Here is a 27,306-nt window from a genome sequence, read left to right on the forward strand (position 1 = left end):
TTCGCTAGCTAATAGCAGTTCTATAGCTAAGAGACCAACCAAAACCATGGTTAATGGTGGAAAAGAAATAGACACATTACTGAATGTATCAGGCCCAAGAGACAGGGGAGCGAGTGAGTCAGTACAGTTAAATTCGCTTCTGCTTAATCGGTCCTCCCTCTAAATTAACGGGTAACCAAGAGGGCCACATACCATCAAATAGCCGGCCGAAGGCTAGACACCTGCCTTCGGGGAGAGATCTGAAGAGAACTGTGCTGCATAGTTAATACCACTTGATAACCATGTCCCTTTGGTGTCGGAGGGGCCTCCCAGGGGGTCTGTGGCCAGATTGTCCACAAAGAGCCTCCTGGCCCAGTGCCTGGTGTGGCCAGCCCGCCATACTGACATCAATTAATGTTAAGTCGTCTGGTCTCCTGGACCACAGCTGCTCTATCAAATAGCTCACTTGCTCTTCCTCAGCCACTGAGAACCCCTGGGTCATCAGTCCTGTCCATTCTCAGAGCACTCAGAACGTGGGAGGAGCCGAGCTAAACACAGAGGGTAAGACAGGCCGGATGTGCGCTTAGTCTCTGTCCTGCCACGCTGGCTCACAGTCACTGTCCCTCCTGGGATCACATCATGAGGTTTGCACCAAGCTATATTTGGTAGGAGGGAACCTATCATGATGCAGACTCAAAGTCTAAGGAGGGCTCTTTGCTTCTTGAAATCTGCGCTGCGCCGCTGCTCAGACTATCCCTGATGTATGAAGTAGCTCGTCCTCTTGCTGGTTCTAAAACAAAGGCTTCAGGGGCGCCTGGGTGGCCCAGTCGGTTAAGCGCCCGGCTTCGGCTCAGGTCATGATCTCATAGTTCGTGGGTCCGAGCCTCACATACGGCTTTGTGCTGACAGCTCAGAGCCAGGCGCCTGCTTCAGATTCTGTGTCTCCCTCTCTCTCTGTTCCTTCTCCACTTGCACTGTCTCTCAGAAATAAACATTTAAAACACCCACCCACACACACAGGCTTCAGGGGCTCCAGAGTGCTGGTTAGCGCCAAGGGTCTGGGTCTAGACTTATCCTAGGATTATAAGATTTTACATTCAGTGCAGTTACTTTCTGTTTAAGTGGTATTGTAAATGCCTGACAACCAAGAGGAACACCGTAGACTCTGTCCAACTCCATTTCTGTGCCCTGGACAGATCTAGAAATCTACTCAGATGCTGCACCTTTTCCAGGTCCACCACCCATGGGAGCAGGGAGCACGCCACTGCCCCCATCAGACCCACTGGGCTCTCTCACCGCATGTCTGTGCGTGGGGAGTGCAGGTCTCTGGAAAGACTCTAATTGTGTGACAGCATTTCCCTACGCCAATACCAAAACTGCTGCCCTAGGCCTGTCAAATGAAAGCTCGTGGCTAATAATAAATATTTTAATCAGCAATTATCTCTAATATGCAGAGAAGTACAGAGAAAAAAACAAATCCACCTATGCAAAATCCAACAGAAATTAACATTTTGGCATATTTGCTTCAATTTTATTTTTAAAGAAATACAAGCTCACTGAAAGGCCTGTTCTCCAAGAATGCCACTCCCTCCCTCCCTCCCTCCCTTCCCGAGGCACCTGCTCTCCAGGAAGTGGTGGGGGTGCCTGTGCACCAGCGCCTTTTGATGTTTGGACAGCTCACAGTCTTAGCACATTGTTCTCCGTGTGTGCGCACACACATGCGTGTATCGAGGTAGGAGGAGGGGGAGGGCTTCAGGCCCAAGTTCAGGTCATGCCCAAACAGGGTTTCAGCCCCAAATCCCAGTCCCCTACACCTCTAGGAGGTACGTCCCCCACTTCTTGGAAGGAGGACAAGTTACCTGGTGAATACTGGCCTTTAGTTTTATGGAATTTTGCTAAACTTAATAGTTGGGTAGCTGCTTAGTAGCATAAAGTGACCACAGCCCCTGGACCTACGCCTCATGACTGCACCACCTGAGCTGGTTTTGTGAGGCAACACAAGGGTTCCCTTCGCTCCGTGTGAATTCAGGGACCTGCTGGTGTCAGGTGAGGCCGGCATCCCTGACGGAGACGCGGGCTGCGCTGTCCTGCAGGGCAGGAGCAAGCCTTCTCTTTTGTCCCCATTGGTCAGCACCCCGGGGTCTGTTTTGGCTGCAGCAATAGAACAAATTGCACTGCTTCGTCTTCCTGGGTTGTAACTGGTAGCTCAGAGCCTTCATTTTATACGTATCATTTTCCTAGATGACATGCTAGGCTAGGACAGAGGCCACTTCAAATCCACAGACTCTTCCACAGAATGAGGACATCATTCCAGAATGTTCTTCTTGTGTGGGGGGAGGGAGGAGGGTAAACATCTTACCATTGTGCTTCTGGTTAATGTTTCATTAGTTGTTTAAACAACAGCACTTAAAAAAAATGTTTTTGAGAAAGAGAGGTAGGGAGGGACAGAGAGAGAGGGAGACACAGAGAGTGAAGGAGACACAGAATCCAAAGCAGGCTTCAGGCTCTTAGGTGTCAGCACAGATCCCTACCTGGGTCTTGAACCCACAAACCGTGAGATCGTGACCTGAGCCAAAATCAGACACTTAGCCACCCAGGCACACCCCCCCTCCGCCGCCCCCCAAATGGCACTTCTTAATTTGGGCTTCTGCTTCAAGGGCTTACTCTGCCACGATCAGGGTCCTAACATGTTCTCCAGGTAGGGAGATTGTAGAATGCAGTCATCTGCCTTCCTGCAATTTATTTCTTAAGGACCTGAGAAAAGACGTCAGATTTCTGTTTTGTTTTTCTTATGTGGGAGGGGAGGGGCCGTGAAGAGAAAGGAAAATAAATCCAGGCCCTTTAGCAGGAGCTGGTTGTTCTGTGTAGAAAAGGTGGTCTTGGTTTGTCTCTCAGGGGACCAAGTACCCCTCTGCATAGTGCCACGGGGACGTTCTCCGTGTAACCTCACGCCCCATGTGCCCGCGTTACAGAAGGCACAGGGGACACGGCTGGGTGTTGAAGGCCCTTCTAACTTCCCACGTCACGGACTTTTAGATGTTCCCTTGATAGAATGGGGACATCCAGCTTCCAGTCACCCACCTGGAGAGTATCCATTACTCGTGTCCAGGTTAGAGGGCTTCCGGGCTTTCCCCGTCTCACCTTTGTGTACAGGGAACAGAAATGCTGACCCAAAACAGAAGGAGAAGTCAGAAAGGAAAGCAAACCCTCAAAAATGCTCCAAACAAACAAAAACAAAAGGATTGACCCGTGTCCCCAGCAGGTCAGGGGTCAGTGTCCCCATTGGCCAGCCTTACTCCTGTTGAGAAAAATCCAAGAACCAGGACTTGCCACCAAGACCCAAGAATGCTCCTAATGTCAGGATCTCATTTACCACTTAAGTCGGAAGACACAGCTGAGAGATTTCTCTAAAAAGCAGAGGGCCTAACCTCCTGCTTGTGAAAGGGGCTTGTTCACCCTTAGCTTCTCGTCCGTGGTCCTGTCCCTCAGAAAGGACACTGATGGGATGTCCCCCCTTCCTGACAGGCCGGAGTCCCCCTCTGGGTAACTTAACAGACACTGATGAACTGCAACTCGAGGATCTCCCTCTGAATTGATTATCACGTTATACTTCACAGACGACTGTTCTGATCCTCTCCATTCATTTTTTGTCATTCACTTTAAAATAGTTAGCTCTCTTCCAGAAGCCCGAGGCTTCAAAACATACCTTGATAACGGGATAAACTCAGGATCTGGTTGACTCTGATTCCCATTCCCCTCCTGATGCCATGCTGTGTGTTGACCATCCGCAGGTAACAGCGACCAGTCGGGGTCCCAGGAGAAGCTGCTAGGCGACAGCCAGGGCCTGAGCGGATGCTCCCCACGAGACTCCGGGTGCTATGAGAGCAGCGAGAACCTGGAAAACGGTAACGTCCACACACAGAACTAGGGGTGCGCCTTGCTGGGCCAGCCCGTTGGGTCATTTCTGGACGCTGTGCTTCGGCACAGGACTGCCTTTCTGCCTCTGCCTGAGCCATACTCTGGGGGATACTGGCACTGGGACAGGTTTTCCCAGGATTGCTGGTGCTTCGCTAAGATTCTTAAAAAGACTGAACCTCCGCTCAAGACACCAGGCAACAGATCTTGTTGAGAAATGAGTATAGTGGTCTCCTCCTTCCTCCATCCCACTTAGCACATCAAGGGAGAGTTTAGGACAAGTGTGTGTCAGGGAAAGGATCCTCAGCTTCCCATGGCCATGAAGCTCTTAGCACCTTAGCCCTGGGACGGATCATGAAAGAGCCGTGCCATTTAGAGTGAGGAGTCCTGGGGGTTGAACCCTGAACAGAGCATTTATTAGCCAAAGACTCGACTTCAGGCATCTGCGCCCCCTCACCCCTGAACTAGCAAGTGAGTTCTCTTTGTTCTAAGAGTTAAAGTAATATTAATAGCTAGCTTTTATTAAACAAAGACTATGAATCAGGCAGTGGGTTGAGTCCTTAGCTTTGCAGTTACTAATCATCACTCAAACCCTGCACTGCCTATATTTTTAATGTTTATTTTTGAGAGAGGGGCAGAGAGAGAGGGGAAGACACAGAATCCAAAGCAGGCTCCAGGCTCTGAGTGGTCAGCATAGACCCGATGCGGGGCTCAAACTCAACAAACCTAAGATCATGACCTGAGCAGAAGTCAGACGCTTAACCAACTGAGCCACCCAGGCGCCCCTGCAATGCCAAGTTTATAGATGAAGACTTTAAAGCTTAGAGAGATTTAAGTAACAGCTGAAGTCATTGTTCTCTTCCTTTAGACCATGCTTCTCATCTGGTACCACTCTGGCTATTACTAGGGTCGGTCAGTGGTAGGCAGTTAAGTATTTTAGACCTTATTTTCAAATCCTGTAAGCATTTTTAAGCCCATACTCCATTACTGTCATCATACATCAGCCAGTGGTATCTGGGCTTCATTGAACTCTAAGCCAGAAAGGATTTAGTTTGCATTTGTTACAATAACTACCTTCAAAACCAGTGAATTGGATTAAAAATAGATGTACCCATTTTCAAACCAGGAGAAAGGCAACGTGTGGTGGGAGATGACTTTATGCCCTTTTGGGGGGGGGAGGGGCTTATGTATTCTGAGGAGCAGTAATATCCCAGTGTTTGGGACTGTCCTGCACCTGCCCCTTATTTCATTATAAGGACATTGAGGAGCCCCTGGGGGGCCATGACGCAAAGCCACGGCAGGAGCGTTGGGTTCCTTCAGCATGGTCATCACTCCCCTCAGTTTTGCTTATCTAGACAGTCTGCCTGAGCAGGGGTGGCCCCCAGGATTTGGCATCTGCCCGGTGAAGCAGGCCTCCATGTGGGTCCTGGAGGTGCTCACTCTTTTGATGAAAAGCTGGATTCTGGCAGTGCTGAGTCAGAGACCACAGTACAAAAACATCCCAATTCATGCTAAAAGTAAAAAGACTGACTGAATCCAGTCTTTGCTTCATTTCTGTGGAAGTTAGATCTCTGAATACAGGGTGTGGGATTAAATCTTAAAATATTACATTTTTGTTTAAAAAAAATCTCAAAACTTCAGGCCAGCTCGAGATAACCCAGCCGCCCACATCTAATACGGTGACATCTTCTCCTGCAGAGAGCATGACTAGGACTCAGTGTTCTGTCCCCCAACTTCACGGGTAGGCCTGGCCCAGTGATGTGGTCTACTTACTGGAAGGTATTAGAGAACATGTGGTTTTTGCTCCGTTGGAGTTTTGAGTGCCGTACGCACCGTAAATAACGAATTCAGTTTGAATCCGTGGTTTGCTTCTAATGTATCCTTCCTAATTATATGCACATAGAAGATGGTTAGTAGATAGGTTTTGGAACAAGATCAGCCATAAATTTCACTTTGAAAAGAAGTATAACCATGTATGAGCAAGGTATAAAATGGTCACAAGTCCATAACTCAAACCAAAACTGTTTTCAAAATAGACGTGACTCCTTTTTCCATCATTTCTGCTTGTCCACCTAAGGACGCACTATTCACCCCCCCACCACCACCACCAATCTTAAACCAAGCTGCACAATTCTGTCCTGGTTCTCACTAGGAAACTGTTTTCACTGACCACAGAGATAAATGCAGAAGCTCTGGTCTGTGGCGTCCCGCAGGCCTCAGGGGTCATGTCTGGGCTTTGGCTTGAGCCCCCTCCACCCTTCAGCATCCATCTTTTATAGATGAAGCTGCATTAAAAAAGATCCTCCTGCATTGAAAATTCCTGATCTCAGAAGTCCGATTTTCTGAGAAAGGATGATTGTTACCATTATGAACTCGGCAGTAATCTCCTCCTTTCTGACCTGCTCTCCATCCGAGTCCAGAGTGAGGCTCCACATGTCCTACGGCCATGCTGTGCGAGGCAAATAAATTGCATCCAAAATACCTACAGCTGTAAACCCTAAATTGTGTGTCTCCTATGCCCTTTTCTTTTTGCAGTAAAAACCAGCATTTGAGCGTTGGGAGCTATTAGGTCCTTAAGGAAAACAAATTACCAGTAGACCATCCATCAGGGTCACAAAAGCAGCTGTGTCGTAACCACCTCCGAGGAGCGCGGAGCAATTACTGAGGGAGAGGGTGAGCTCAAGGCCACATGTCTTGTTTGCTTCCTCCCTGTCCTAAGAGAGAAGCAATCAATAGGAAATTTCAGAAAGCTTACTTGTCTCAAACAGGAGTCTTAAGTGGAATGGGGTCAGGTGCACTCCATTTTACAATGGGTGGCTCTGTGATTTCCTGTGGTGGCCCCCAAACTCCTATTAGAGACGGTAGTAAAGGATCCCCTAAGTTTCTGTTGAATGCAAGAACCCCACTGTGAAAAACGCCCACGGTTGATAGGATTCCATTGGCAGCTAAAACCTATCAAGTAGCCTACGTGTGAAAATATGGAGCACCTACTGAAGCAAAGCTTTTTAAACTGCAGGTTGCAATTCATTAGTGGGGTGTAAAATCAGTTTAGAGGGTCATGAACAGCAGTTTTGTAAAATGGAATTGAACAGAAAAATACCAGGGTGCATTCCAAAGGTAAGATTGATATTGTTGCTTGTACTCTTTGTTTCAGTGTATATGTCCTGGTGTGTGCGTGTGTCTGTGTGCACTGGATGAATGTGAAGTGTGTTTCTTACTGTAGATCAGAATTTTAAAAAACCAGGAGGTACACAGACTCAGGTACTCACCTGCACCTGCTGGACCCTGAGAGCAGTCACCTCCAAGTGTGTCCCCTAGGCATGTAGGTCCCCTCACCCTAATCCCATGTCTAATGATCATCTTGGAGACCTCAAAATCTGACCCATGAACCCTGCCAAAGTGTTTTCTCAGTGTGGGAAGATAGTGGTTCTCTCTGAACCCCCGTGTGATGCAGCCTGTTAAGACAGGACTGAACGCCACCTGGAGGACTTCTGAGAAGAGGGCAGAGGAGGGAGCCCAAGCTCACCTTGTCCCGTGGACACAGCTAGGTAACGGCCACATCTGTGCATCCACTCCAGAAAAGAATCCGGAGACTTGGCAAAACAGACTTCCCAGTTCATTGTAGAGAGAATGACACGTCAAAAAGGTACGAGGGGTAAAGACATGGGTGGGAACGGAACTGGTGAGACTAATCACAACCAGGAGGGACACCAGCACTGGAGAAGGGGGCAGACCCCACACCAGGCATCCTAGACATGGAGGATCTGTAGTGGGAAGAGTCTCCCTCATCTGGCTTCAAAAAGCAGTAGGGCTTAACTTTCTGAGTTTTTAATAACCAGCTAGGCTTAATGCCACGTACTTTATTTTTGAGAGAGAGTGAATGGGTGAGGGGCAGAGAGGGAGACACAGAATCCAAAGCAGGTTCCAGGCCCTGAGCTAACAACACAGAGCCTACCATGGGGCTCAAACTCACTGACTGCAAGTTCATGACCTGAGCCAACATCCAACTCTCAACCAACTGAACCACGCAGGCACCCCAGTTCCAGGTACTTTAAAATATCAGTGGCTCAGCTCCAAGGAAATAGTCCCTCAAAGAGCCCGCACAGCAAACAGCCCTGCCAAGATATGGAGAGAAGCAGCAGGTTGAAAAGCACCTGGCCTAGACGTGCTGGAGATTTATTTACTAATCTCAGAATGGGTACTGGAGAGACAGGGATCTTTAGGAGACTTCGCTAAGAACTGGCACCATTGCCCCCTCCCCCACCAGGCAGATCCCTGGACCACCTGCAGGAAACGGAGTGAACACTCCCCACCTCCCTTGCTAAGACCCTAGACCCTACACCCATGTCTTCCTCTGAACTTGCCCCATTCAAACCACCACGGTTGGCATGACTCCCTCCAAAGCAGCTCTCACCAGGTGGCATCCTGCAAGCAGACCTGGCAGGGACCACCCCCTCTCCAAAGTGCCTCCCGCCCTGCAGAGAGGGGAAGATAACCACACACCCTGGCACGCTCAGTCCCAGCAGCCAAACCTGGTCACCAGCAGTCTAGAGTGAGTGCTCTGCTGATCCGGGCATCAGCAGCCCTGGCATCTGGCCTGACTGCCAGCCCTGCTCACCAACACAAGCTTCCTGGGACAACACCCCACACTTGAGTGTGACAGCAGCCCTTGCAAATGCGCTGAGGGCAGGCATCTGGTCTGACTGCTGACCCCACCCTCCCGGAAGCTCATGACCAGGCAGCCCCCAGCAGGCAAAGTGGACTGACCGGACTGAAGGTAAATGAGGCCCGGCACACACAGGAGACACCCCGGAAGCTCCTGGTTGTGGTGAGCAGGGGACACTGGGCTACAGAGGACTACAGGACCTCCTCTTCATAAGGCCAGTACTTTCAAAATCAGGAGACATAAATGACTTTCCTAATATTTAGAAACAAATGCAGAGTTATATAAAATGAGACGGAAGAGTATGTCCCAAATGAAAAAGCAGGACAGAACCACAGCCAAAGAGCTAAATGAAACAGAGATAAGCAATATGCCTGATGAAGAATTCGAAGTAGTGGTGATAAAGATACGTTCTGAATTTGAGAAGGGCAGAATATCTCAGGGAGACCATCAGCAAAGATAAAAAATATGAAGAACTAAACAGAGATGAACTCAATAACTGAAATTAAAAATACACTAGAGGAAATCAGCAGTAGATTAGAGGAGGCAGAAGAATGAAGCAGTGAGCTGGAAGACGGGACTGGAAAGCGACCACGCTGAACTTCAAAAGGAAAAAATGAGAATAGGTTAAGGGAATACAGTGATATGATAAACTGTAATAGCTAAAAACTTCCCTGGCTCTGGAGAAGGATGCAGATATCCACATGCAGGGGCAGAGAGATCCCCCCAAAATAAAAGCCCCCAGTAAAAATCTCGCACTCCCCCTCAACACCAAGACGCAGAATAATTGGTAAAGAGTGGTGACAAAAAAGAATTTTTAAAGCAGCGGGAGTGAACAGGCACATAAAAGGAAATCCCCATAAGGCTGTATTTCAGCAGAAACATTGAATATATCCTGCCTTCTAGCCTGCAAAGTGCTGAAAGGAAAAAAAAACCCTTGCAACCAAGAATACCCTATCCAGCAAGGCTATTATTCAGAGTAGGAGGAGAGCCAAAGAGTTCCCCAGACAAACAAAAGTTAAATGAGTTCATCACCTTTTTGCCTTACAAAAAACAGTAGAGAATTCTTTGAATGTAAAGGAAACCCCATAATCGAGAGTAAGAAAATTATGAAAGGAAAAAATTTCACAGGTAAATATAAGCATAAAAGTTCTATCACTTATAAATGACTTTCCTAATATTTAGAGGAGGTTAAAGCACAAAAGCAGTAAGATCAATTAGATCTATAAAAAAATCAGTCAAGGGATTCACAAAATAAGCTGTAAAGTATGTCATCATACATGAAATACGGGAGTGTGGTAGGCAGGGGGAATAAAAACTTAGTGCTTTTAGAAAGATTTCAAACTTAAGTGACCATCAACTTAATATGGACTGCTGTATTCAGGGGAGGTTATATATCAAACTAATGGTAACCACAAATCAGAAACCTGTAACAGATTTAAAGAGAGAGGAATCCAGGCATATCACTAGCGAAAGCTATCAAACCACAAGCGAGGATAATGCACCAAGAAAGGAAACAGAGAAGAACTAAAAACAACTGTAAAACAAGTAGAATGGCAGTAAGTACATACTTATCAATTATTACTTTGAATGTTGACTGACTAAATGCGCCAATCAAAAGACATGGGGTGACTGTATAAAAAAGCAAGACCGATCTAATATGCTGCCTACAAGAGACTCACTTCAGGTCTAAAGACACATCCGGAATGAAAGGGAAGGGCTGGAAAAACATTCCCCATGCAAATGGAAATGAAAAGAAATATTTCAATATTTATATTGAACCAAATACGCTTTAAAACAATGAGTGTAACGAGACAAGGAACACTACATTATGATAAAGGAAATAACTCAGTAAGAGGATTGACTTAACAATTGTAAATATTTATGCACCTAAATATATAAAGCAATATTAACAGACATAAAAGAAGAAATTGGCAGTAATGCAATAATAGTAGGGGACTTAAACTTACATCCATGGACAGGTCACTGAGATGAAAATCAACAAGGAAACAGTCAGGCTTTGAATGACACATTCAAAGAGGAAATTGACAAATACGTGGAGACAAATGAAAATGAAAATACAATGATCCAAAGTCTTTGAGATGCAGCAAATGCTTTTCTAGGAAGGGAGTTTATATAACAATAGAAACCTACTTCAAGAAGCATGAAAAATCTCAAACAACCTAAGCTTATGCCTAAAGGAGTAGAAAAAAATAAAAAAGGCCCAAACCCAGTAGAGAAAGGAAATAATAATGAAGAATAGAGCAGAACTAAATGAAATAGAGACTAAAAAAATGGAACAGATGAAATCAGGAGCCGGTTCTTTGAAAAAAATCAACAAAATTGTTAAACCTTTAGCCAGATTCCTCAAAAAAAAGAGAAAGGACTCAAATTAGAAATGAAGGAGAAATAACAAATGATACCAAAGAAATAAAAAGCCTAAGAGAATATTAAGAAAAATTATATGCCAACAAATTGGACAACCTAGAAGAAATGGGTAAATTCCTAGAAATCTAACCTTCCAAGACTAAATCAGGAAGAAATAGAAAAAAAACCTTTTTTTAATGTTTTGCTTATTTTTGAGAGAGAGAGAGAGACAGAGACAGAGACAGCATGAGCAGGGGAGGGGCAGAGAGAGAGGGAGACACAGAACCGGAAGCAGGTTCCAGGCTCTGAGCTATCAGCAGAGCCCGACTCGGGGCTCGAACCCACAAACCATGAGATCATGACCTGAGCCGAAGTCAGCCACTTAACCGACTGAGCCATCCAGGTGCACCAGAAATAGGAAATTTGAAAAGACCACTTACTACCAGTGAAATTGGAAGGCAGTTTTACTCACCGTTGTATCACCAACAATGCCGCTAGTAATGACACTGAGTCAGTAACAAAACAAATCGCAACAACAATGAAAGTCCAGGACCAGACAGCTTCATAGGTGAATTCTACCAAACATTTAAAGAAGAGTTAATACCTATTCTTCTCAAACTATTCCAAAGACTAGAAGAGGAGGAAAGCTTCCAAATTCATTCATTCTACAAGGGCAGCATTACCCTGATACCAAAATCAGATAACAACATTACCAAAAAGGAAAACTACAGGCCAATATCTGATTAACATAGATGCAAATATCCCCAACAAAATATTAGCCAACTGAATCTAACAGTGCATTAAAAAATCATTTACCACAATCGAGTGGGATTTATCCTGGGGACGAAAGGGTGGTTCAGTATTTGCAAATCAGTGTGATATATTAACAAAAGAAAGAATAAAAACCGTATGATCATCTCAATAGATGCCCCAAATAAAAGGATTTGACAGAGCATCATATCCATTCATGGCAAAAACTCTCAACCAAGTAGATTTGGAGGGAACATACCTCAACATAAGACCATATGAATAACCCACAGCTAACAACATACTCTATGGTGAAAAACGGACAGCTTTTCCTCCAAGATCAGGAACAAAACAAAGATGTCCACTCTTCACCACTTTTATTCATCATTTTATTCCTAGCCACAGCAACGAGACAAGAAATAAAAGCCATCTGAAGTGGAAAGGAAGAATGAAACTTTATTTGCAGATGACATGATACTATATATAGAAAACCCTAAAGACTCCACCCAAAGCGTAGAACTGATAGCGAATTCAGTAAAGTTGCAGGATATAAAACCAATTAACAGAAATCTGGTGCATTTCTATATACTAGTAATGAAATAGCAGAAAAAGAATAACAATGCCATTTTATAATTGTACCAAAAATAATAAAATACTTAGGAATAAACTTGACCAAGGAGGTGAAAGATCTGGACCAAAACCTGTAACACGTGGATGAAAGAAACTGAAGACACAAATGGAAAGCTCACAGACTGGAGGAACCAGTACTGTTGAACTACCCATACTACCCGAAGCAGTCTATCGAGTTAATGCAATCCCTATCAAATACCAACCACATTTTCATAGAAAATGGAAAAATCCTAAAATTTGTATGGGACCACAAAATACACCGAATAGCCAAAGCAATACTGGAAAAGAAGAACAAAGCTGGAGGTATCATAATCACAGATTTCAGATATACTACAAAGCTGTAGTAATCAAAACATGGCACACAAACAGGCCCATTGATCAGTAGGACAGAATAGAAAGCCCAGAAGTAAACCCACACTTTTCTGGTCAATTAATCTACAAAGGAAGCAAGAATATACAATGGGGAAAAGACAGTCTCTTCAACAAATGGTGTTGGGAAAACTGGACAGCTAATGCAAAAGAATGAAACTAGACCATGCTCTTGTACATATACAAAAATGAATTAAAGATCCAAACGTGAGACCTGAAACTATAAAATTCCTAAAAGAAGGCACAGTAAGTTCTCCGGCATTGGCCGTAGAAATCTTTTTCTAGATAGGTCTCCTGAGGCAAGGCAAACAAAAGCAAAATTAAACTATTAAGACTATGCCAAAATAAAATGCTTTTGCCCAATAAAGGAAACCATCAGCAAAACAAAAAAGCCACCAACTGAATGGGAGAAGATATTTGCAAATGATCTACCCAATTAGGGGTTAAAATCCAAAATATATAAACAACCAAACACAACACCAAAAGAATAATCCAATTAAAGAATGGGCAGAGGCCCTAAATAGACATTTTCTAAGACATCCAGATGGCCAATAGACACATGAAAAGATGCTTAATATCACTAATCAGGAAAACACAAATCAAAACCACAATGAGATCTCAATTTACACCTGTCAGAATGGCTAAGATCAAAAAGACAAGAAATAACAAGGATGTGGAGAAAAAGGAACCCTCATACTGTTGTGGGTGCAGTCACTTTGGGAAACAGTATGGAGGTTTCTCAAAAAAATTAAAAATACAATTAGCATATGATCCAGTAGTTTCACCACTGGGTATTTACCCAAGAAAATGAAAACGCTAATTTGAAAAGACACATGTACTCCTGTCTGTTGCAGCATTATTTACAACAGCCACGATAAGGAAGCAACCCATGTCCATTGATAGATGGATACAGAAGGTGTGGTATGTACGCACAATGCAATATTACTCTGTCATAAAAAAGAATAAAACCTTGCCATTTGCACATCACGGCTGAATCTAGAGTGTATTATGCAAAGTGAAACAAATCAGAGGAAGGCAAATACCATATGATTTCACTCCTATGTGGAATTTAAAAACAAAATGAACAAAGGGACAAATACAGAGGACGAGGGGAGGTGGGTGGGGGTAAAGAAGATAAAGGGATTAAGGATACACTTGAGCCCTGAGAAAGGGATGGCATCATTGTACTGCAGTGCCGGAGCACAGGGACCCCGGAGTTCCAATAGACATCTACGTCCTCCTGTACATCCTGGAAGTTTTTCTCTCCTGTTAATAACCTTTCAACATCCAGACATTTTCAGGAAATCAATTCTCCAAACTGTTTTGGATGGTAAGGATTTCACAGATAACACCAGCAGACTTAATGGTTAAAAGAACCAAAGGTGTACCTGCTGAGGAACCTACAGAAACTGGAAAACTTCACTCAAGGTGAATTCAGGGATCTTTCCCACAGAAGTAGAATGTGGGAATGTAACTTAAATATATAGTGTATATTAACAGTTAAGGGAAGGAAAGCCTTATTTCTAAAATTTATACTAAAACTGTTTTTTTGTTTTGTTTCTTGAGAGAGAGAGAGAGAGAGAGAGAGAGAGAGAGTGTGTGTGTGTGTGTGTGTGTGTGTGTGAGAGCAGGGGAGGGACAGAGAGGGACGGAGAGACAGAATCCCAAGCAGGCTCCAGGCTCAACATGGAGACCGACATGGGGCTCGATCCCATGACCCTGGGATCAGGACCTGAGCTGAAATCCGGAGTTGGACAATAACCGACCGAGCCACCAGGCGCCCTGTATACTAAAACAGTTTTAAGAATTTTTCTATTTTAACTGATTGTTACCCTTGATGTTTAGCAGGATGTGCTTTCTGAAGAAGTATTGCCCTTTTCAATGTTACCTGTGATCTTCAGCATATTCAAGAGTAACACTGAGCTCACAGTCTCCATGTAACAATGAAATAATGACCTCTAGTGCCTAGCATGTTGCTGACACACAGGTGGCTGGGGTCTGAGGCCTCACATTGTACATAAGGGAGCGCAGATGCCATGTGACCACGCCTCCGCTTTGCCAACTGCAAAATACTTTGCCTGTTGATTTGTGTCTGATTTAAAGGGATGGGACCATTCATAAGTTTTCTTGAGGCCAGTTCTTACCCATCAGTCTTAGTGCAGGAGTTCTGCCTGACATCATCCGTTTAGTATTATCAGTTTCCAATTAGACTTCAGTAGAAAACTGAAATCCTGGAAGGAATCTGGTGTTTACTGCTGATAATGGCCAAACCAGCAAGTAATCCTCAGTGTCCTGGCCTTTTCTTCTTGCTCCTTTTCCCTGACTTGTACAGCATGAGCACGGAGGTTTTATCAGAAAATGTGTTTCATTTACCCAATCGAATCCATCCACCCCATGATTTCTCCCTGCTGCTTTCTTACTGAGAGGCTGAGACTACTAAATGGGGAAATGTCAAAATTCTAAATCAAAAGATTTCATTAGAACGGTCTAGTGAAACAATAGACTGGGAAGAAAGCTTTTTGTTACAAGATAGTGGTCTTTTGGCGATTACAGCCATTTCTTTGTACCTTCCAAATCTGACGTGGGTTTAAAATTTTCTTCTTTCTCTGTGAGCCTGGAATACTAGGATTATCTGGGTATTCCCTTCAGGCATCTCAGCCCAGTGTCGAAGCACACATCAAACATGGTATTAACCAAAGTCTAGCAAAAGATGGTTAATTGCAGTTAAAAGTCCTAATGAAAATGAAACCTTCGGCACAGCGCCTGACAACAGACAGTGAATTCAATCAGTATTAGCAGGCGTTACCAGTTAACGGTTGTCAAATTAGATGGTGTCTTGTTGATAGTTAACAGCCTGGCAATTGATTTTAATCAGGGCTGTTGTTTCCATTTTGAATTAGAACTAGATTGGAGTTTTATAGATTGTCACAAGCAAAATACTCAAGCTTATTTGTACCAAGTTTGGTCAACTGTTTCTAGGATACATATTTTCCACACACACACACACACACACACACACACACACACACACACACTCGTAAGAGGGGAGTGCTTAGGGAAAAGTGCGCTTTGAGAATTCTCTGGTCGTCAACTAACCTTAGGGGGCACCATTTATAGGATTCAGTCCAGCGGCCCTTTGCAATCCTGGCTTAGGAACTGCCTTCCCCAAACAGAAATCCCATCGCGGGGTCTCTAACTGGGGAGTGGACAACTTGTTTTACACTGATTGCAGCTAGAACAGACATGAGGCCTGGATTGATTTTACTGCCTGACGCAGCCTCTTGTTTTTCCCCTCCTAACATTTAATTTCAGTCTCCACGAGTCCATTAATAAGTCTAAAAATTCCTCCTACAAATAAAAATCATGCCATAATAACCTTGTATCACCCCAAGTCATATATGGTGATTTCATATCCCTAAGATAATTCAACAGTGCAACACAGGAGTTGGAGATTTCAGTTAATGTCAGCACAACTTTCCATGAGTTGGATTGTTGGTTTTTTTTTAATTTCTTTTATTATTTATTTTTGAGAGAGAGAGAGAGAGAGAGAGAGAGAGCGAGCGTGAGCAGGGGAGGGTCAGAGAGAGAGGGAGACACAGAATCAGAAGCAGGCTCCAGGCTCTGAGCTGTCAGCACAGAGCCTGATGCAGGGCTCGAACCCACAAACCGTGAGATCATGACCTGAGCCAAAGTGGGACATTTAACCAACTGAGCCACCCAGGCGCCCCACTTGATCTGTTTTTTTTTAATGACTGTAAAATATTCCCTTGTCTCACAGGCAAGACCCGGAAGAGCAGCCTGCTCTCTGTCAGGTCGTCCGTGGAGTCTGGCTTCAAGTCCTTCAGCAGGAACCAGCTGGGCAACTACCCAACCCTGCCTTTAACGACGCCCGGGGACACGCTGAAGCCCGGGGAGGAGGGCAGGCTGGGCAGTGCTCTTACCCCTCACCCCTCCAAGTGCTGCGACCAGCCGTGTGCGACTGGCCTGAACAAAAACCGAAGAAGCCTGCCTGTTTCCATGTGTCGGAGCTGTGAGACCCTGGAGGGCCCCCAGAGCGTGGAGACGTGGCCCAGATCCCATTCCCTGGACGACCTTCAAGGAGAGCCTGCCGCTGAGAAGGATGTGCCCGGCGAGGGGACAGAGCCCTCCCCTCAGGCTGTACCGCAAGTGCCACAGAAGACAACCCCCTCCATCGCAAAGGTTCAAAGCCCCAGACGGGATCCTGCTGTCGACAATGCACTGCTACTGACCCAAAGCAAGAGATTTTCTGAACCTCAGAAAACAGCTACTAAGACACTAGAAGGCTCCATGGCAGTCTCCTCCCGCAGCACGTCCCCTCCTCCGTGTTGGCCCAAAAACTATGATGCCCAGCCTCCCGGAGCTAAACACGGTTTAACAAGGACGCCTCTTGAGGGTCACAGGAAAGGACTCGACCTTGAAGGAACACATCATCCCCTGGGCACCAAAGAAGGCCTAGACGCGGAGCAGAGGGGCCCCGAGGCCAGGACGCAGGCGAAGCAGCCCTCACAGCCCCCACCCGTCCCCGCCAAGAAGAGCCGGGAGCGCCTGGCCAACGGCCTGCACCCCGGCCCTCCTGGCCCCGACGCGCCGAGCCTGCCCGTCAAAAAAGGCGGCCCCAGTGACTGTCACTCACCTCAGGCTTCTAGGCCTCCCTCGGCACAGGAGCCTGGCAGCCCCCCCAGTGCGAGACGGCCGCCCTGGCTCTCGGAGCTCCCGGAGAGCGCCAGCCTCCAGGAGCACGGCGTGAAGCTGGGCCCGGCGCTGACCAGGAAGGTGTCCTGCGCTCGGGGGGTGGACCTGGAGATGCTCACCGAAAACAAGCTGCGAGCCGAGGGCATCGATCTCACGGAGGAGCCCTACTCCGATAAGGTACCCAAGGCCTGACGGGCCTCAGCTTCTGTAGGCCGGGCAGCTAGGTAAGAGGAGCACCACGGCTGCCGTCCCCACCCCGACACCAGCCCGGTGGCCTGGGCGTGCTCACCGTGGGGGGCGTGCCAGGCGATGTAATGAACAGGAGCCAGCACGCACACAGCCCCGGACCTTCCCCTTCTTTCCCTCTTTCCTCCCCTCCTTTTGCTTAGTTTTAATTTTTTGGCAGCTAGATTTTGGCGGGAACAACTCTCGAGGAATTCTAGAACTGGTTCCAGAAAGGGCTGCTTTAGTGGACAGTGCAGTCTCTAGGTCTTACTGAGCATGTATCTTTTTTAGACGTGAACGCATCCCCACTTCATTTCCTTTCTGTAAAATAGGATCAAAAATAACCTGCATAACTACCTTCTACGGGGGTTATTAGGAGCAAATAAAATATGAACACACAGCAGACTGTAGACCCCTTTCCAGATGCAGTTAGAGTGCATAGCTCTCTGTGCAGGTTACGGAGGAGGAATGATTATATGAAATGTCGCACTGTACCAAACACACTGAGAAAACTCGTTTCAACTCCTTTCGTTGAAAACACATTGCTTCTTCGAAAGAGTAGATCTACCAATACCAAAATGATTTTGAAGACAGATGAATGACGACAGAGGTAGCTATACATAATTCCTAGAAATGCCTGTTTTGTTATAGTACGTCCCTGGGAGGCCTTGTTATGAAATTCTTTTCACCACAAACTCCTTACAGTACGATCCTCTACTTCCTCCTCGCTATTTAGTGAACATATCCCTTAGAATGGAAAGCAGTGAGAATTCCAGTCTATAGTACATGCCGAGGGATTGACGGTATGAGACAGATGGGCCACAATCAGTAAATGACCATAGGGCACAAGTCTGCCCCGTTTCCCCTGTGCAGGAAACGGTCTTCAATAACCTGGTGCAAATGATCCAGTACAGTGAGGGGAGGTGACTGGTTCAAATAATATGAGATGATTGTGTTCTTAGCTTTCAAAACCTTTTCCTTAGAGCTCATCAGTACTTGAAAGATCAAGATGTAAACATGTTCTAAAACATCCATCCTGACTCTAAATATATTCACTTCAAATGAAAACTTGCGGTGACCCTTCCCAGTAGCTAGCGGGGTCTTGTCCTACCTTGGGTGTGCCGCTCTTGAAGAAGAAGTCCCTCGCACCCATTGATGCGCAGGTCTGCTCTCCCTCGCAGCACGGCCGCTGTGGGATCCCCGAGGCCCTGGTGCAGCGATACGCCGAAGACTTGGATCAGCCCGAGAGGGACATCGCCACCAACATGGACCAGATCCGCGTGAAGCTACTTCGGAAGCAGCACCGCATGGCGGTGAGCAGCCAGCCTGGGGTCTCCCCTTGCTCTACTTTCACTGTCCATTTAGTTAAGGTGCTGAGTCATGAGCCCCCTGGCATCCATGCCCGGGGTTCACCCCACCTCTCAAAAGGAGACACCTGGAGGGAAAATAACACATAGCCTGTAATGTTTAAAAATACGTTTTGGGAAAGGAAAAAAGATGAGAATTATCCATAATCCCAGAACCATGAAAGCTTTTTTTTTTTTTTTTAGGCTTCTTAATTTATTTTGCGATAGAGAACGAGTGAGAGAGAGCTTGCACTTGCAGAGAGAGAGAGGGAGAAAGACCATCCCCGACGCTGGGCTCTTTCCCATGAACCAGGAGATCGTGATCTGAGCTGAAGTTGGATGCTTAACCGACTGAGCTAAGCACCCCTGAAAAAGTTTTTAAAAGCCTGTCTAGCCATTTCTCTGCACATACAGCAGTAAATGTGCAGTTCTGAAATCTGATTGTTTTCAGTTCTCACATCATGAATCTGTTACCAAACCTTCTTTTAGATGATCAATAAGTCACTAGTAGGTACATGTGCCCTCATTTAGGCAATCCCATATTGTTGAAACATTTAAATTTTCCCCAACTTATTATTTTAAATAGTTTAATAGAGAACACCCTTGTTTATATTATACATAAATCTTTATGGGCTCCCAAGGTTAATTTCTGAGTGTATATTCCCTCAAGGGGATTTGCTTATGGAAGCCTGCACAGAATCTCAAGGATATGCACATTTGTTAGTAAATTACCTTTCTAAAAGACATAGCACTTGGTCTTCCCATGGGTCAATTGTAAATGATTGTAAATGTCCATTTCCCTGCCTTACCCATCACTTGGTATTACTGTATTTCACACTTTTTAGAACTACACTGATGATGTATCTAATTTCCTGGTTAATGTAGATTCAGAATACAGTGAGTGGAAAATCAGTTTTATAAAAACCACATGGGTGGCTCAGTCTCTTCCCTATCTGACTCTTGATTTCCGTTCAGGTCATGATCCTGGGGTTGTGGGATTGAGCCCCACATCAGGCTCTGCACAGAGTGTGGAGCCTGCTTGAGATTCTGTCCCTCTGCCCCCTCCCCTGCTCATGCTCTTAAAAATCAAGACAAAACAAACTCTACCCACTGAGTATCTTACTTGCCACACTACGAACAAGCCTGCCTCTTTATTCACCTAGGGATTTCTTGGAAGAACATATCACCAGAAGACAAAACAGCAGGGTATAGAAATGCTTACAATTTGGAGACTTGGACATAAGGTTAATTAGGGTTAGATCTAATTCCAAATAGTTTCTAGAACCTCAAACACTTCTTTGAAGATAGGTCTCACCTTTGAGAAGCGGAGAAAGACTTCCTGATGCTACTCTTAGGTCTTTGACATCTCACAACATTATTACTTTGCAACAGTCTAGCAGTGCAGTATTTCTGTAGTGTTCCTTTTAGGTATATGAGAGCCCTCCACTGGCCTGTGTCAAGTCTTCATAAAATTGCTTTCTTTCTTTATCCAGATCCCAAGCGGTGGACTCACAGAAATCTGCAGAAAGCCCCTCTCTCCCGGATGCGTCTCGTCTGTGTCGGATTGGCTGGTATCCATCGGTCTGCCCATGTACGCCAGCACCCTCACCGAAGCCGGGTTCAGCACACTGGGCCAAGTGCCTTCTCTGTCCCACACTTGCCTTCAGGAGGCCGGCATCACAGAGGAGAGACACATCAGCAAGCTCGTGTCTGCAGCCAGACTCTTCAAACTGCCACCAGGCCCTGAGGCCATGTAGCCAGGTCCATACATGGAGCTCCCTGGACCAGAGCCACCCTTTCACTGTGCTCATGATGCTAATGCAATCCCTCCTCCTTGGGACATGCAGACCAGATCTGGAAGAAAGGCCCAGTGTCAGGCCGAACAGAGCATGAAACCTTGGGCCGAGACTGAAGAGCCCCTCGAGGAAATTGGTGTGGTTCTGACTCCCCCCAAAGAAAAGCCAAGCACTAATTTTTATTTTCAGAACACAAAAGAACCAGGATGCCAACTCGCCGCCCATGCTGGGCCTCCAGTCTGTCTGGGTGCGCAGGCGGAGGGAGGGGCAGCCGCTGTTGCTTCTGAGAATGCCCTTGCCCTTCTGGCCGGAGGGCAGCTGGGCGTTAGCCAGGCCAAAGTCACAGACCCAGGAGTTATGTACGCCATGGACTATGTTTGTTTATTCAAAAGTAAGAAAATCTGGCTGCACTAGGGAAAAATAAAGTCCTATTCTCCTTTAAGTAAACAAGAGACATTTTAATAATTGCTTTCTAGCAATCAGCTTTTATTTGCCTTAATATAAGCTTTTACGCAGTTATCTGGTGTTTACCACCTTGTAACAATAGTTCCAGATCTTCAGCCTAGACTGCCACCTAACACACTGGAGATGTTTTCAGAAAAAAGAAAAAAAAATGGGCCTAATTGCCTCACTCTGACATGGCTTATTTTGTAGGGGTGTTTGTCAGGCACAAATTTCATGTTGGCTTTCAGTTTTTAAACTAACTACAAACCCAGTAAAAAGCTCTCGGAAACTCACAGAGATCAGGTGTGTATGTGAGTGTGTGTGTGTAGACCCTGCCTTCATTTTAATCACTTGTGTTTTGTTTACCATGTGGGTCATTGTGCTGCAGTATTGGCTTTGACTCCGGACCACATCCGTTCCAAAATTCACTCATCGGCCAATAGGTCCCCTTTGCAAAGTCACCGTTAAGGGTGAATATTTCAGAAAGATGTTTGTAAAAGGGAAGTCGTTTATAAGAAATTTTAAAAGGTTATTTCACTTTTATAATTAAGATATTGTTTTCCTCCCTTTCTTATTGAGATAATTCTTTTAGTTCGGATAAAAGTTCACTTTGGAGCCAAAGCACATTAGCCATGTGTTCAGTACTTGCCAGTTTTCAGCTGTTTTCCAACTGAGGGTAGCACTTACCCTTCTCTTTTAGTCTGGTGTCTGACTTTTCTAGCACACAGAAATGTAGGCAACTAAATTAAGCTTTCTGTTGCTTACTAAATGAATTTCCCTTTACATTCTTAATCATGAGAAGTATTCTAAGCACTGAATGTGATCATTTACAACAGAAACACTTTGAAGACAAAACCTTGATCAAAAGCTCTTACACATTTCATCTGCTCATTAAAACGATTTCCCTCGGCAGGGAAAAAAAAAAGTAACTTCACTCATTACAAAGCCATCTTCAGCATTTGCTCTGTGTGCTTGAATCCGTGTTTCTGAGAAAAAGGATGTTCTCAGATTATGTATTTTTTTTTCACGCGTTGGTATACATTAAAAAAATACATTTCTTCCATAATATCCACCTTCTATAAGATGCCATGTGAAAAAGTTGTGGAAATGCAGAATACAAAGCTAAAAGCTGCCAGTTTTCTACTGAAATCTTAAAAACAGCCCATTTTTGCCATCTCGGGTTATGTGTACAGCCCACGTGGAGCCTGACGACACCACCAAAGTGTCTCGTGCTGTGGTGGAGACAGGTGCAGGGACACGTGGTCCTGGTCCTGCTCCCCGGGGCCTCGGCAGGACATTCCGAGATCCTGCTCGTAGTTGAAGCTGACTACACCCACGTCAGGCGACAGAGAACAGAGCAGGAGGAGACGTCTTCTGTGAATTCCCCAGTGTTAGTTCGTTTTCAGTCTCAGATTTTCACGTAAGTAAAAGTGGCACCAGAAAAGGGAACGTTCTGGAGTTCTTGAAAATGCCAAAACCATATTTTTGTCACTCGTCTTTAGAACTCCTTGCCTTTGCATGGGAAAATGAAATTCAGGGACCATGAATGATGTTCAGTGGGAAGATCTTCCTAACCTGAGGGGTCTGAGGATTTTACTTTATTGTGCTTTAAAAAAGAAAAAAAAGGAAAAAAAAGGTGTTTTTTTTTATTGTTAGTATTTGGTCTTTTGCTTTAAACTTTTCATTTGATCCTAGAAAAGCCTGAATGTTTGTGTGTGACATCTGACCGAGGTGGTTTAGGGACCGCGCGTCAGAAGACAGGTGGTAGGCGCCAGCAATATCCAGTTTTAATCAATTGCACTTGGTACAGAGTGTTTGTTGAGGAAGGGCGACAAGTGTTGTCTTTGGAAAGCACAAAAGTAACCTGGAAAGGCAGTTTGGCTCAGGTAGCTACACATCCGTTGTGTGTAATTTTTACTTTCAAGCTGTCTAGAAGGAAATGCGGCCAGCCCCAACCACTACTTACATTCCCAGATAACCAGGAAGCAGATGGATTTTCATGGCCTTCTCTTAGCAGCCCTTTGCTCTGTCCCGATCCCCAGTGTGGGTGAAATTGGAGATCACTAGTCTATTGCAAACCAGTTCCTGACATAGCAAAATTTGCTTTCATAACTGCAGCAAAAGAAGTCAGTTCACCAAGTCAGTGCTGCATTGTGTGTACTGTATTATTTTCAGAAAATATAGTCTGAGTCCGAGTTATCTTGATTTTAAATTGATAGAGAAATACAAGAAACTGTCAAGTTATATAACAACTAACAACATTGCACTTTCTGTATATGAAATCAATATTTAAATAACTTATTTTTCTCCATTGCTGTTCTTAAACATTGTAAGTAGCTGTAATATACCAGTACCAAGACGTCCTTGCAATTCCTTCAGCCCAGGAAAGCTGTGTATTGTTTTAAAAATTGTAAAAATTATTGTGATGATTCATTTAGCAAAGAGAAAGGTGGACAGAAGGGTTTTCCTATGTATCAAAACTTGTCTATAATTATGTCATCTTATGTACCTAGAAAAAAATAAATAAATTTCTCCAGTTGACTATGCCTCTTTTGTTGTTCCTTGGGTATTTCAAAGATGGACGGACTAGGAATGAAAGGTAATTTACAAAGTGTGGTGTAAGAATGAACTACATTGTAAAAACAACTGTTTTTACTTCTGCCACATCACCAAAACTCACTGACACACACTCCTTCTCTTTGCTAATTTACGGCTTCTCCCAAATATTGCACAATCAAATCCTATAACCACAGCCTCTTAGACCAGAAGGAATTCTGAAGGCCTCTACTGTCCCATCCCATCATTTTCAAACGAAGAGTCTAAGTCCACGTCTGCAGTTAACTCACCCAATATCATACAGCTAAATGGTAATCGAACCAAACCTCTTGTTGAGGGGGAAAAAAAATCTAGGTACGGATATACCAGAAATTGGCCTGACAAAAATAATTTCTTTTTTAAAAAATTTTTAATGTTTTATTTATTTTTGATACAGAGAGAGACAGAGCATGAGGGGGGGAGGGGCAGAGAGAGAAGGAGACAGAACTGGAAGCAGGCTCCAGGCTCTGAGCTGGCTGTCAGCACAGAGCCTGACGCAGGGCTTGAACCCACGAACGTGAGATCTGACCTGAGCTGGTCAGAGGCTTAAGCGACCGAGCCACCCAGGCAACCCGCCCCAAATCATTTTTCAATATTGGTGTATCACAATTGATATAAAAACATTTTTTAATTAGAAGAACTCTGTAATAAAGTTTTGAATATGTAATACCTGTACTTGAGATTAAAAAAAAAAAATCCCCCTCTCCTTTCCTCCTAGCCACCTGTCTTGGTCCTCACAGGTAAGTTCTAGAACTGGTGTGTGCACATCTTTTCAGGACCGCCCATACCTTTGCAAATACAACTGTGTCTATTTTTTCAGACAGGAATGACAGCATATTCTTCACGCTTCCTCACCACGATTTTGCACTCCGTGAATGCTAGAGATCTTTCCATGTCAACCCCCCACATTCTCTTAAAGACTACATAATACTCTGTTATGTTGATAATTTAATCACCACTCTGTGCAAGGACAGTATCTTGCTGTTATGAAAAAGCTGTTAGATAGCTCACTCAGCTAAGCATCTGACTTCAGCTCAGGATCTCACAGTTTGTGGGTCTGAGCCTCGCATCGGGCTCTGTGCTGGCAGCTCAGAGCCTGGAACCTGCTTCAGATTCTGTGTCTCCCTCCCTCTCTCTCTCTCCGTCCCTCCCCCACGTGCACGCTCTCTCAAAAATAAAGTATTTTTTAAATGCTGCTAGGAATAGCCTTGTACCAATATCACTTAGCATGTGGAATTGAGTTAAAAATACATGTATTTTAGATTTTGATAGAATATTTTTTTAAACTGGAAGATGAAATATTGCTAAATTTGGGGGCAGAATGCATCAGAATGCAACTGAGAATATGAGAGGTTACTTTTTTTTTTTTTTTTTATGTGTATCACTTTTGAGAGAGAGCACGCAAGCAGAGGAGGGGCAGAGAGAGGGGGATCCGAAGTGGGCTTCGCACTGACAGCAGCGAGCCTGATGCGGGGTTAGAACTCCCGAACCATGAGACCATAACCTGAGCTGAAGTCGAATGCTCCACTGAGCCACCCAGGTGCCCTTTGATAGAATATTTTAAATCTTACTGAAAACAAACTGAGGGCTGAAGAGGGAGGAGGAAAGGGGGGTGACGGGCATGAAGGAGGGCACTTGTGGGGAAGATCACTGGGTGTTATATGAAAACCAACCTGACAATAAACTAAGTTAATATATATATTTTTTTAAATCTACTGGTAGAGTTCATTAAAGGAAGCTTTACCGTGATAGGTTTTATTTTCAAAGCCTTTATTTCCAAAGTCCGGTCTTACTCTCCACCCACTAATCCATTTTGTAAATGGGGAGATTTCATGTAGTCTTAGTGTAGTGGTTCATCTGAGGTACTGCATTATTTTAAAAAACTGTAAGTCTCCAATCTTATTTCAGACCGATTCCTAAGATTCAACAGTTCAATTCAAAAGAAAATACTTGTTTTCTTGTGATTCCTAAGAAACCTTGACCTCTTTCTTGGTGTTTGTTCTAAGTGCACTTAGACATTGAGGTTACCTTTCACTTAGAAGTTACAAACAACAGGTACCTGGGTGGCTCAGCCTGTTAAGCTTCCCACTGTTGATTTTGGTTCAGGTCATGATCTCACAGTTCTGGGTTCGAGCCCCACGACCAGCTCTGTGCCAACAGCATGGAGCCTGCTTGGGATTCTCGGTCTGCCCCTCTCTCTGCCCCTCTCCTGTTTGTACTCCCTCGTCTCACATGTTTGCTTGCTCTCTCTCAAAATCAGTGGATACACTTTAAAAAGATAGAAGTTACAACGAAAGTACGTTTGATTAGGGAATGAAGGGGTGGCCGTCATTCTTTAGCCATACAGGCCATTTTGGAAACCATAGAATGACAGCTTTCTTACTCTCAGCTAGCAGGACCCGCTCAGAGCTCACTGGACACAGTCCGCCCTTGGAGCGTGTGTGCAGGAAGCCAGTTTTTCTGAACTCCTAAGTTGAGCAAAAACTGCCCTGTGAGGTAAGGTGGGTTTGCAAGGCCTCCCACCATCAGATGGCGACCAGCATCTACCCCCACCCAACCCCCACTCAATTTCGGCTTGAGCACCGGCCCCCAAGGCGCCTGACTGACTGATATCAGCAGTGACTTGCCTTATGCTAAAAATATGTTAATTGTACCGTATGAAAAAAATTGTTATAGGAGTTTCTTCTTTGGTGATTATAGGAGCAAATATTACATTTCCTGAGAAAAACTGTTTTTCTTCCCCTCGAAAAACAGGCTCTTGACCCTGCTCACAAAGAACTAACTTATGCCTCCACTAAGCTAAAACATTGCCGTGTATTTAAATGCTAAAGATACCTTCCCCATGTGATAATGTCTAGTCACTTACATCAATCACTATTGGTAAAGATTATGCATGAGTCTTCTGCCAATCTATGTTCTGGGAAACTTTTACATTCCAAAGAATTTGTCATCAGAAATCACTGTCTAAGGCAGTTGCCACTTCTGTTTTGTGCCCCATACATTTTTCCCATAAATAAAGCTGACTCTCTGGTCAGGGCAGAGATGCCTGTCTGGTGATCAGAAAGAAGCCTACACCATCCATCCTTCAGGGAGCCCTGGACCTGTTGGAGCTGGACTCCGGCATGTGTGTTCCTGTGGGAGTGTGAGAGGCAGGATGACTACTCACTCAGGTGTAGGTAGGTCTCTGGACGTCCCCTCGGGACCGTGGGCAGCTCTGTCTGCAAGCACTGTGATTCCTCGCCCAGTGCACCTCGGACACTACGCCGGAGAAAGGGAATTTAGCTGCCTGCCCTCGTGCCCCCTTCAGCAAAAGCACCTGAAGGTCCTAATCAAACCATGTTGGAGACCAGTGTGGAAGGACTCCGGGGTGTGGGGGGAACCGCAGCAGTTAAGACTACGCTGACTGGCCTTTACCGCCATCTCATGGGTAACATGTAAGGTCACGGCCCTGAGAGAAATGTGTACGGAGGTCTGTGGTGTTGGGGCTTATCCAGCCAGAAGTGCTGTGTGGCCTTTA

The 27,306-nt window shown here is 45.0% G+C and overlaps 1 protein-coding gene across 2 annotated transcripts in view; it reads left to right on the top strand.

The window, feature by feature from the left end:
* Positions 1-23,740, top strand: part of SASH1 (SAM and SH3 domain containing 1) — a 191,289-nt gene extending 167,549 nt beyond the window's left edge. For both annotated transcript variants that reach the window (XM_029943868.1, XM_029943869.1), the window contains exons 17-20: positions 3,771-3,884; positions 16,449-17,560; positions 18,790-18,921; positions 20,448-23,740. In XM_029943868.1, coding sequence (XP_029799728.1) covers positions 3,771-3,884; positions 16,449-17,560; positions 18,790-18,921; positions 20,448-20,711 — 1,622 coding nt within the window. In that variant the 3' untranslated portion in view covers positions 20,712-23,740. The remainder of the gene's footprint in view (positions 1-3,770; positions 3,885-16,448; positions 17,561-18,789; positions 18,922-20,447) is intronic.
* The last annotated feature ends 3,566 nt before the right edge of the window (positions 23,741-27,306 follow it).

The sequence above is a fragment of the Suricata suricatta genome, chromosome 7 (assembly GCF_006229205.1).
Source record: "Suricata suricatta isolate VVHF042 chromosome 7, meerkat_22Aug2017_6uvM2_HiC, whole genome shotgun sequence".
NCBI classification, from domain to species: Eukaryota; Metazoa; Chordata; class Mammalia; order Carnivora; family Herpestidae; genus Suricata; species Suricata suricatta.